Source organism: Protopterus annectens, chromosome 9.part0, assembly GCF_019279795.1.
Source record: "Protopterus annectens isolate FY-2018-M chromosome 9.part0, PAN1.0, whole genome shotgun sequence".
Classification (NCBI taxonomy): Eukaryota; Metazoa; Chordata; order Ceratodontiformes; family Protopteridae; genus Protopterus; species Protopterus annectens.
The window spans coordinates 90134155-90146331 of record NC_056743.1 but is presented as its reverse complement, the minus strand read 5'-3'; the positions used below and the strand labels follow the sequence as shown (position 1 = coordinate 90146331).

General features: G+C 42.7%; 1 protein-coding gene across 4 annotated transcripts in view; it reads right to left on the bottom strand.

Moving 5' to 3' along the window:
- Nucleotides 1–12177, bottom strand: part of ANO5 (anoctamin 5) — a 1890652-nt gene that overhangs the window by 937275 nt on the left and 941200 nt on the right. For all 4 annotated transcript variants that reach the window (XM_044082599.1, XM_044082600.1, XM_044082601.1 and 1 more), the window contains one exon: nt 1334–1618. In XM_044082599.1, coding sequence (XP_043938534.1) covers nt 1334–1618 — 285 coding nt within the window. The remainder of the gene's footprint in view (nt 1–1333; nt 1619–12177) is intronic.

Below are 12177 nucleotides of genomic sequence, written 5' to 3'. Positions count from 1 at the left end.
GCAAAAATATACAGACGATTAATAGTGCATTGGTTAAATCTAGCACAAAACCAACAGCAAGGCACGTTATGATCTGGGCCTAGGCAAGGAATACAGTACAAATGAAAATCCTTATGAGGTATTTGCTTCCCACAAATAATGCAATTAACTTTTACTGACATCGGTAAGGAGCAAGAAAAAGTTTCCCCAATGGGGTACTTGGCTTTAGTTGAAGACTTCGGTTCTGAAACTTGAATGTGAAAATTTCAGGAGTCAGCCGACCGGCACTTGCGAACTGCTTTTGCTTCGGACACCGCGCAGCAAGAAAGACTGAATAAAATGGCGTCGGCTGCATGTTTTATACCCCTGACGACCTGACGTCATGGAAGAGGAGACAGCAACTGACGCAGGACCCAAAACTTTGATATTCAGGCAGACTGAGGGCAACCTGCCAGCAGATTACCCAAATGTAATGACTGCAACAGTGAAACACGAAGAACATCCAGCAACGGCGGACGTCCTGGTCTGGGCCTAAACAAGTGATGCAGTAAGAATGGAAGTCTCGGTGTGGGATCTGCTTTCCACAGGTGAGACAATTAACTTTTTCAGACATCGGTTAGTGCAAGAAAAAAGGATCCCCAATGGGGTATTTAGCTTTAGACGTTTTCAGCTGAAATTAAACTTCTGGTAGAGACAGACTGGCATTCATGTGAACTGCTTCTGCTACGGGCTCCACGGCAAGAAAAACTGATGTAATGATGTCGGCTGCCTTGCTTAATAGCACTGATGGCCTGACGTCAGACTACAGGCGATGGTAGCCAACAGAAAAAAACATTGACTCTAGTATTCAGACCAGCCGAGAACTACCACAGCAGGGATAAGATGACTGCAACAGTGAAACACAAAGAACATTTTCCATATCTATATACTGCTGCCTTATGGATGCGATTTAACATAACCATTACAAGGGCACATACATGTATGGACATGCATACAGTGTGTTTTGTGTGAGTCTGTGTCCACTTAAACAGATACACACCTCTAGCATTTCAGACACTGCCCTGAAATGGGGTATGTACATTATATTTCACAATCTGAACGTACCATGTTTCGTTTATTTTGCCACTATGGTGAGTCCTTTCCCAAAAAAAAGGAAGCAATAAGAAAGCTACTAAACTAAAATTTAAAAATTAGAAAATAATTCTGTGCTAATTTAAAATAAACATAAATTTTCACTTTAAAATTAGTTTCTGTTTGCCTTTAATAAATACTGCTAGAAATGGGGGACAGTCCCTTGACAAATCAGTATTTTTTAAATTTAAAGCACTACATAATAAAATACTTTGGTACTCACAATCCTATTTCGTACAGAAGGTGTGAAGAATGTGTCCTTGTCTTCAATATGAAACAGCTCCTGTCTCTGTTTATTAAAAGGTGCAGTGAAGTAATCTGGTTCTGGATTCATCACATCTTTTGGCAATCTAAATGGTTTAAATAAATAGTCCAGGGGATTTTCTCGAGAAGGAGGAATGTCATTTTTCTTGATAGGTAACTTGATTTTTAATACTTCAGCATACGTACACAACACATCCCATGATGCATGGAGTTTAACAAAATATGTTTTGCCATCTTCTGATTCCTTTAATAAAAAAATACATTTATGCATATGTTAATATATATTCTGCATTGTACATTTACTACAAGTGGTTTGAAAGAGTTGCTTTGCTATTTATCATACAGAATGGAAGCTTGTGTATCGCATTCCAATGTTGGAAATCAAGACAGTATTACTACCCATCAAATGCCTTTACTTATGTTAGAATACTTTCAATGTGTGTCACACAAAAGTTAAGGTACATACTTTATTGAAAACATTTATTACTTTGCAGTCTATATACCACGACTGTCACAAAAGTTAAAGGATCACAGTGGTTGCAAGTCATAAATGATGTTGAATATAGCAAAGTTACAAAACAACCTTTCAGGAGGAGCTCCAGATACAGAATGTCAATCGTTTGCAGAGGCAGAGTGTCGCACATTTTCAGAACTGCTGACAGACACTGAAGCATTACAGACTCTATGCTCTACAGCACTTAATTGATAAATGGTAAAAATCATAAAAGCATTCACTATTAAGAAAACATGATTGGTGAATGACATGACTCGTCAAAACTCTTAAGTAGGTGTTCAATATTTTTACTGATTTTACTTTGCTCTTTTACACACACACTATATGTGTAAAGTGGTCAAAATGGGTACTAGTCGACTGGAAGGTCAAATTTCCCAGGTGATCATATGCACAGCTGATAGAGTGCGCTGCACTGAGCCCTGCTGGTCAACATAAGGGATACATAGCCAGCTGCAGTCCAGTACAATAACACAATGCAGTGATGTACTTATTCTGTAACTAAGCTTTTGTGTGACAGTGGAGTGTGTCTATTACAGTAAGTGTGGTGCGAGGGTTATTTAAGAGGTGTGGAGGGGCTTGTCCCACTGCTAAAGACATTTGTAAGACTGTGCATGACTGTCTGTGGGGGAATTTGTTACTGTGGTTAATGAAGACAGTGCTGCAGTTTCTTTTTGTAATGTTAAGAGTACTTGTACATGTGTATGAAAGGTGCTACTATGTCATGTTACATATGTAGGTGTTTAGGTGTTTGATCAGTTGAGTGCATGTCAGAGTAGAGTAGGCAAAGAGAAAGGAGTTGGTGGATCCTATGTGAAGGACCAACACTGGTAGAGTTTTTAGTTGAATATACACCAGAAACTGCCGCTAAAAAAGGGAGAATTAGTAGGGAATATAAAATATTGCATAACTATAGGTATCAGAGAAAGCTAGAAAGGACTGGGAAGAGAGATTAGATGAGCAGTTCACAAAGAAACAATGGAAAGATATATTTATGGCTCCCAAATATGCAACAAAGTCTAGAAGATGTAGATTTTTGCCTGGAAGTATTTGCATAGGTGTGTTTATACCTCAAGCAGACTCCAAAGAAATGTTCCTCTGGTAGATTACAAATGGTGGTGAGATGGGGAAGAAAGGTAATTGGGAACATATTTTTGGGTGTGTAATGAGTTGGCAGACTTTAAAATTTCCCTGCGGATGATTCTGTTAGAAATACTAGGTGAGCAAATTGGTGTAACTAAGGAAATTATTTTCTTGTGCTCCGATAATAATCGGAATTGCCTAGGTATAGTAAGGCCTTACCGAGTTTACTTCTGGTGGCAACCAAAAAAAGCATTTACTAGCAAATGGAAATCAAAGTCTAAACCAACTGTACTAGAAGTAATAAGTATAGTAACAATGCTTAAAAAAAAAAAAAAGTGGAAGTGGGATATTTAGAAAAGGTTAGGAGCATGCATCTCAGTGCTTGAGGAGGAAAGAGGTTTAAAGGAAACCAGGAATTGAATGAGCAGTATAATCTGACTGATAACTGTATAGAAGATTATATGTGATGTATATTTGCAACTGAAAATGTCAGTATGGTTTGTTTTCATTTATATACATGTTTGTTGCCTGTGTCGAAAGTGATAATTCAATAAAGATGTGTGTGTGTGTGTGTGTGTGTATATATATATATATATATATATATATATATATATATATATATATATATATATGTGTGTGTATATATAGATAGATATATATATATATATATATACACACACACACACACCAAAACCGGGAGTTTCAGCAGTGTGTGAATACCACAACCAGGAAAAAACTACTCAACCAGACACTGGCCTGGCCAACTGTGATTATACTACTTGGCATTTCTCCTTCTCTGTAGTAGTACAAGCATATGCCACAACAGTGGAGAGTTGCTATTTAAGAAGACAGTCACCAATTTTTAGGAAATTACAGTGGTAAGTATTATGTAATAGTGGCTTGAACAGAGAATAGTGCACAAGCTGAGGGACTGCAGTAAGAATAGTGTGGGGAAGGGTTGAAGTAGACACTTTAAACAAAGGTCCCAGCTAGCTGAGTTGGTGGTATCTCAGGTAGATGTAAAAAAAAAAAAATCCTATGGAACCTATCTGAAAAAAATAGCAGGGGAAGTTCTACAGTGCCTTGGCTAATTTTCTGGCTCCCTATCGAAATATGCCAAAACATGGAAGAGCAGCAAATTTTGAAAATCACTTTTCTCCTTAAAGCTTCTTTGGAGGGGGAGGTGGCAAGCCACCCTTCCCCCAAACTTGTATACATCAACTCCTTGACTGACTTACCTTGGGGAAACAAGAATATTCTTAGAAACTGCATCACGGACTTGGTATATGTAAGTCCAATCTTTAAGCCATTCAGTCTCCATATTGCAGGACTCACTCTAGCAATCTCCTGACATTACAAATGGTTACCCAGCATTCCCCTAGTTGGTATGAAAACCATTCAGTTAAAAACTTGTGCTGATGAGGCCATAAGAAGGCTGAAACATGCATGCCCCACAGTTAATGGGGGTTGGCTTTATTCGCCTGAATTTGTCCATAAACTTAAAAAGGAAAAAAGTCGTGGACATTCAGAACTGCCACATTAGCTGAAACACCCAAGGTCCTTACGTTTTTACTTGCATATTATCCCATGTTGCCCCTAATGCAAGAGGTTTTAAGGAATCACAGTGAAAAGTCTAGCTTGGCTAGATTTTTCTTTATGTTTTTACTGAGTACCAAGGTCACACAGAAAAAAAAACATTGTTTATGTTTGTTATTTGGGATATTTTGCAGTCACCCTAATGGTTATGGGATCAGTTGGGTATGACAACCCTGTTTCCAAATGTTAGCCAAACATTCACTAATGCTATGCTGATGAGGCCGTAAGAAGGTCGAAACATGTATGTCCGCTGCTAGTGGGATTCGGCTTTATTGGTCTGAATTTGACCGCAACAGACTTAAAGAAAAAGTTATTGACCTTCAGAATTGCCATATAGCTGAAATACTTGATGCCCCCCTGAGGGGTCATTTCTATATATCCCATGTTGCCTCTAATGCAAGAGGTTTCAGGGAATCACGCAGTGAAAAGTCTAGTTTGGCTAGATTTTTCTTTTAGTTTTTACTGGTTCTTTTTTGTGTGTGACCTTGGTACTCATTGTTTTAATTCCTCCTAAAACTGGAAATCATTTTGAAATTTACTAAGATAATAGTGCCAACATTTAAAATATCCCTAATTTGGTGACTTTTCCGTATTTGTTTTTTTTTTTTTTTTACTTTGTTTCAAGTTTTGGTAAAAGTTGAGAGCTGTGTTCCTTATGACTGTCTTATGACCCAGACAGAGGAACTTTGACAACAGCATTTGGAGATCATTGTAGGACTTTCAGTCAGTATAACCATAAACTGCAAGAAATTAAATCTAGTTCCAGCACAACAGGACAAGATTCAGATCATCAGAACATTGGTGCAAGAAGGCATTCCATTTCCAGGTATAATGGCAAGACAATACTTCAGGGTGCTGTGGTACATTTCATCCTACATTCTTCTTGTTCAACATGCAAGGCTGCATGCACATAAGGAAACCTTGGTGGATGTTAAAGAAAGCCAGAAGTCAAGCAATTTGTTCTCTGCAGGTCAGAATTTCAATACCGAGTTCACTAAGGGAGGGAATTCCTTTCGATGGCAGAACTCTCACAACTTGACAATAGTAGTGCTACTGTTACAGCACCCATCCCCCACCCCAAACAACAGTAACCAACAACAAATTCTTTAGATTATGCTTGTGGAGGCATTTCCAGTCTTTCACTATTATAATGAACTTCAAAGTCACCATGTGTCAAAAAAAAAAAGAAGTTGTGTACTTACTATAACGTTCCATGTGAGTTATTTATCTCGCCTTTATTCTCACTGACAGGGCCGATAGCAAAGCTCAAGGTTTGCCAGTAGCTTAAGACCAAGCCCCTTATCCCACAATGCACTGCTGGAATTACCTCAGATCTTGTTTGCTGCGAGTATATATACCCTTTTATTTATTTCTACAAGGAAGCACTCCCCGAAGGGGAAGAAGAAGTATTGAATAACCAGGATGGTACTAGCCTCTAAGTCAACTGTCAGCCAGGAGGGGGAAGGAGGGAGGGACGTGAGAATAAAGGAGAGATAAACAACTCACATGGAACGTTATGGTAAGTACATAACTTCTTTATGTGAAGTTGTTAAATCTCGCCGTTTATTCTCACTGATGGGTAGCGTCCCTAGCAGCCTCAATCTTGGGTGGCTCATGGAAGTACGTTTTTCAGTACCATGGAACCAAAGGAAGACCTGTCCCTGGAAGCCTTATCTACTTTGTAAAGTGTGATAAAGGTATGAGGCTTGGACCAAGTGGCTGCAGCACAAATATTGTCAAGGGGCAATTTAGCTTGAAAGGCAGAAGACGTAGAAACGGCTCTGGTAGAATGAGCCTTAGGGTTGTGCGTCAATGGCATGCTAGCATTCGCATAAACAAAGGATATGCAATCTGATAACCATTTAGATAAAGTTGTTTTAGCCACTGGATTACTTTTTCTGGCTTCCGAAAAGGATACAAAAAGTTGATCTGATTTTCTAATATCCTTAGTTCTGTCAAGATAACATCTGAGCTGTTTGTGTACATCAAGTTTGTGCAGCATGTATTCCAATTTGTTAGAGTGGTTGGGAAAAAAGACTGGCAGCTCAATGACTTGATTGATATTGGATTCAGAACACTCTTTAGGCAAAAAGGAGGGGTTTGTTCTGAGAGATGCTCCATCAGCAAGGAAAATCATGTAAGGAGGCCTAACAGATAATGCTTGAAGTTCTGACACTGCGGGCAGAAGTAATGGCTACCAGAAATATAGTCTTCCAGGACAAATATCTGAGATCACAAGAAGATGCTGGTTCGAAAGGGGGGAGAATAATTTGAGACAGCATAAAATTCAACTTCCAGGGAGAATAAGGAATTTTGACAGGAGGTCTCATGTGAAAGGCACCTTTAAGAAAAGCCTTAAATAACTTAAGGCTCATAACATTCAACCCATCGAATCCAAGGTGGAAATTTGATATGGCGGCTAATTGGACTCGAACTGTGGCAGCTGCTAAAATGGACGATAGAGGAGCTCAGAAAGGGTCGATTTTCTGCAAATTGGCCCAAATTGAGAACCTGTTCCACTTACTCTGGTACAGTTTCCTGGTGGATGGCTTGTGAGAAGACAAAAGGATTTGTCTTGTATCATCTGAGAGCGAATGAAGCCTGGCAATTAAGGGAAGTGGATTAGCCAAGCAGTCAGTTTTAGGGACTGCAGTGAAGGATAGAGGTCCCCTAACGGGTGTGTCAGAAGGTCCGGAACTGTGTCTAGGATCCATGGATCCTCCAGTAGATGATGGTGAAAGAAGGGGGACCAAATCTGTCGAGGCCAGTAGGTAGCTATGAGGATAACTGTCCTTCCCAGTGACTTTGCTTTCTGCAAAACCTTGGGTATGAATGGAATAGGTGGGAATGCATATAGGAGACCCAGAGGCCAATCTTGTACAAGTGCGTCTCTCGGGGAATGTCCCAGAGGTGGTATTAAGGCAAAGTAGCTTCTGCATCTGGTACTGATGCGACTGGCAAAGAGGTCGCAGCAAGGCTGACCCCATTTGCGGAAAATCAGATCTGCAACTCGTTGGCTGAGACACCACGCATGAGGCAACAGTATTGCCCCGTTTAGCTTGTCCGCTATCACATTGAATTTCCCCGGAATGTGCATTGCTATCAGAAAACGGTGGGACGACACAGCCCATTGCCATACCCTGAGTGCTTCTCAACAAAGGGGGTAAGACTTGGTTCCACCTTGTTTGTTCAAGTACCAGACCACTAACATGTTGTCCTTCTGAATTGCAATTGTCCCTAGAGGAAGAGAGTCCTGAAAGTACTGCAAAGCCAGAAGTAGTGCTCTCAACTCCAGAACATTGATATGCAGATGTGACTCTTGATCCGTCCATGTGCCTTGGACAGTCTTTCCCTGAAAATGCCCCCCCCCCCACCCTATCAGGGAAGCATCCATGGACACAGTGGGGATGGGACAAAGGGTCTTCTGATTGTAACATTAAGAGACGTCAACCACCACTGAAAGTCTCTTGCAAGAATCTGTGATGAGAATCGTGTAGTGCATCTGTAGCTTTTGGAAGGACCACTGAGCGAAGAGGAGCCATTAAAGGATTGAAATATGCATCCTTGCGAGTGGTACAGCCAGGACTGCTGCCGCCATCAACCCTAGTACCTTCAAGACCTCTGCTGCTGTAGCTTTATTCTTTGACACCAGTGAGATGACATGTTGGCGAAGAAGTGAGACTCTTTCGATTGGAAGACAGAGTGGTGGTTGAGGTATCTAACTCTGCTCCTATAAAAACGGTATGCTGCAATGGCAATAAGGCAGACTTTTCAAAGTTGACTGTAATGCAATTGATGGCAGAGTGTCAGAGTATATTGTGTTGCCTGAGTCAATTGATGCCTGGTGGTAGCAGTGAGGAGCCAGTCATCTAGGTATGGAAACACCTGGAATCCTAGAAATCTCAGGTGAGCCATGACCACTGCCATGCATTTGGTGAATACCCTGGGGGCTGTAGTGAGACCAAAGGGCAGGGCTCGAAACTGGTAATGATTGGCTCCCAGCCAGAAACGCAGGTGACCCCTGGAGCGTCTGTTCATCTTGATGTGATAGCACGCGTCCTTGAGATCTATGGAGCACATCCAATCGCCTTTCCCTAGGAAGGGAAGAATGGACTGAAGCGTGACTATTCGGAACTTCTCTTTCTTTACAAATTGTTTGAGTCTGCTGAGGTCCAAGATAGGTCTCCAGTCCCCTGTTTTCTTTGGTACCAAAAAGAATCTTGAGCAAGTTCCGAATCCAACTTGGTCTGCTGGGACTGGTTGGATGACTTTTTTCTAGCAATTTTTGGACCTCTACGATTGCTTCTTCCCTGAGATTGGGTGGAACGTCTGGGATTCTGCTTACAGGAGTAGGTGGGGAAGAGAACTGTATGAAATATCCTCTGGAAATAATGCTTTGTACCCATGTATTTGATGTTATGTTTAGCCTGGCTTCTGGGTACAAATACAAGCGACCCCCGACTGCCTCCAGAGCCGAACAGCCGGGCCCCCTTTCAGGAGCGCTGGTAGGGCTGACCAGAGAACTGGCCTCTGTCGCCCTGTTGCTGTGAACCCCCTCTGCCGCGTGGGCGGCGTCTTCCGTTATAAGCCCCTCCTCTGCCTCTAGAGGGGGTTTCTCCATGTATGTCCTGAAAGGCTCCCTGTGCTTTTCGGAACCACATTTTCCCTCCCCTAGGGCCCTTGGGGTAGGGCCGAGCAGGGGTAGAAAAATGGACTCCAACGGCAGAGAGCGTCTTGCCTTCATGCTCACACCTGGTTAAAGTTTCCTTTACTTTAGGCCAAAATAGTGATGAGCCATCAAATGGGGGTGTTGATAAAGGAAGACTTAAAGGGTTCCACAAAGGAACAGAGACGCATCTAGGCTGGTCTCCGCAGAGCAATGCCTGAACTAGCGGCTCTACTCGAACCATCAGCTGCATAAGACACGAGATGCATGGATGAGTTTACAACAGAGTTTAGGGTAGCGAGCTGTGTGTTGATATTGTCGGCAACCCCTGCAGCTACCGTACCCTGGAGAGCATCTCCTAGCTCTTTCAGGAGATCTCTTTGCAGTCTCATAAAATGGGTTAAATAGTTCAGCGATCGCAGAGAAAAAGTCACTGAACTAAACATGCATTTCCCATATCTATCCATGGTCCTAGAATCTCTGTTAGGAGGATGGATAGATGCGAATGTTTCAGACACTTCTTTTTTGGTGGCTGCAGCCACCACCATGGCATCAACAGACACTCCTTTGGTCAAAAAGGCTTTGTCCATCGGGGCAGAGATGAACTTATTCAGCTTCGGAGGGACAGGTTCCATAGCCTCCAGTGACTCCCATGCCTTAGGAGAGGTCAGCTCCATGAGCTCATCATAAGGTGGAGATACCCAAGAAGTGGAAGGTTGAGACCCAAAAGCCTTCAAGAGCACTGACTCGTCCTCAGTAGGGGTTTTGGACTGCCAATTGCCCCTCTGACTAAGGATCTCTAATATCTCCGCAAAGGAGATATCCTCAGAGGGGGATCGTGGGGACCCTTCTGACTCATCCAAGTCCGTGTTGGATGTCAAAGTCTTCTGTGGGGAGTCTAAGTGCTTTCCCTTGCACAGTCACTTCCTGGGTACCTCCTCAGTGGGGAGATCAAGAGCAGGGGATGCCCTGTGGGGCCACTTGAGGCTCGGGGTCTCTACGCTTAGGGGGACCGGTAGACGTAGAAGTGGACACAGGAGCTTGAGGGGAGAAGGAAGCCCGAACTGGTGCCGACGAGGAGACAGGACTCTCCTTATGGCATTGAAAGCACCATGGCTCCGACGAGAAGGGGTAGACTGATCCAGAGGGACTGTCTTATCCTCCCGCACCGAAACCATGGGCTCCGAGCCCAAGGTGGGAGCCGAGCTCATCCAAGCCGAAGCCCCGAGAGGAAGAGTCAGCACAGACAAATCGGTCCGACTATCCTCCCCGGACCAGACAGGAGAGTGTCGGCTCCTAACATCCTCGGTCGGCGCCTTGGACATCCGAGTAGATGGAACCGATAACACTGGTGTAGGTCTGTGTTCCATAGGTTCGACAAGCATCGGTTCGGCCTCCTTCGGCTCAGAGTCTAGTACGGCTCAGAGGAGGAGTAGTCAAGTCCGGTTCAATGGTCTTCGGCTGACGAAGTGGTGCAGGCTGACAACAATTTAGCAAGTCCTGGTGCTCGTAGAAACTTCTGCACTAGCCGATCCATGTCCATATCAGAGGCTGACCGAAGACTTCGAGGAATGCACCGAAGGTGCTGACTGGAGCAGAGGAGATGAAGGAACCTCAGAGACCGGCTCCAAGACTGGGAGCTGGCTCCGAACCAAAGGGACACTCTGTTCCGAGGACTGTGGAACCGATGACCCTGTACCCTCTGATCTCTTTGCCTTCTTGGTTTGTTTGTAATCAGAACATTTTGAAGATTTAGAAGTGCTGGCACCTTCCTAGCTACCCAACGCCTCAGAAAAAGTATGCTGCAGCAACCCCCTATGTGTTTTCTCCTTCTCTCTAAGAGAACCCTAGATGAAAAAGAGTCACAAATACTGCAGGAGTCCTGGAGGTGTTTAGCCCCCAGACAGTAAACACATGGGACATGTCCGTCCATGATGGACATTTTCTGTCCACAATCTGGACATTTCTTAAACCCAGATTTGGGGTGAGACTTTTCTCTCTCATCCGACATTTTATAAGACAGACACCACAAAATTAGCCTGTAAAGGTTAAAAACAGGGCTAACTAAGCCCACACTAAACAATATAGTAAGAACAAGTTAAACTAAATAGGGCTAAGAAAGGGCCCAACACCAAGAAAAACAAGCCAATACAGGGCACTATCACTACAATCTAACCTACTTTAAACTATTATTTTTAACAAGAAACACAAACATACACACTAAATATGAATAATCTCTCAAAAAGAGAAGAAAAAGTTTTTTTAAAACTTGTGATTTATCAAAATGGTCCGAGCTAACTGGATCACCGAGATCTCTCTTGCCGCGGCAAACTAGGTCCGAGATAATTCCAGCAGTGCATTGTGAGATAAGGGGCTTGGTCTCAAGCTACTAGCAAACCTTGAGCTTTGCTATCGGTAAAGCCGAGGATTTGCTCCGAAACTATCAGTGAGAATAAACGGCGAGATTTAACAACTTCACATCATAAGTTTACCAAATTTTCTGATTGGACAGCTGTTCCTGTTGGGAATGTATGTAAAACAACAGGATGCCAGCCAAATAACTGAATAAAGGTGCCATTGGAATGGAAACACTTGTCGTGTCTGCTGATTTAGAGGGAGTTTAAATCATGTGGCAATATGGTCTTCTTTATAGGACTAGTTTTTTGCTGAAAAGATATATAGTAATTGATGGTAGTTCTGTCATCCTTTTTCTGTCGTAGGGGTTGTGACTCTTGTTATACTAGTATGCGTTTTGCTTCTTTGTTTTCTCACAGATATACGTTTGCTAGTACATTTGGTGTTGTGATTAATCACAGCTTATTTGTACCCCTGCACTGCTGTAATAAGGTGGGTATATTGTGCAGGTGTTAGAATTCCTTTTAATGTCATTTGTGTGGAAGGCCTACTGGTTTAGCACAACAAAAAAGGAACAAGTCAATTTGTGTAC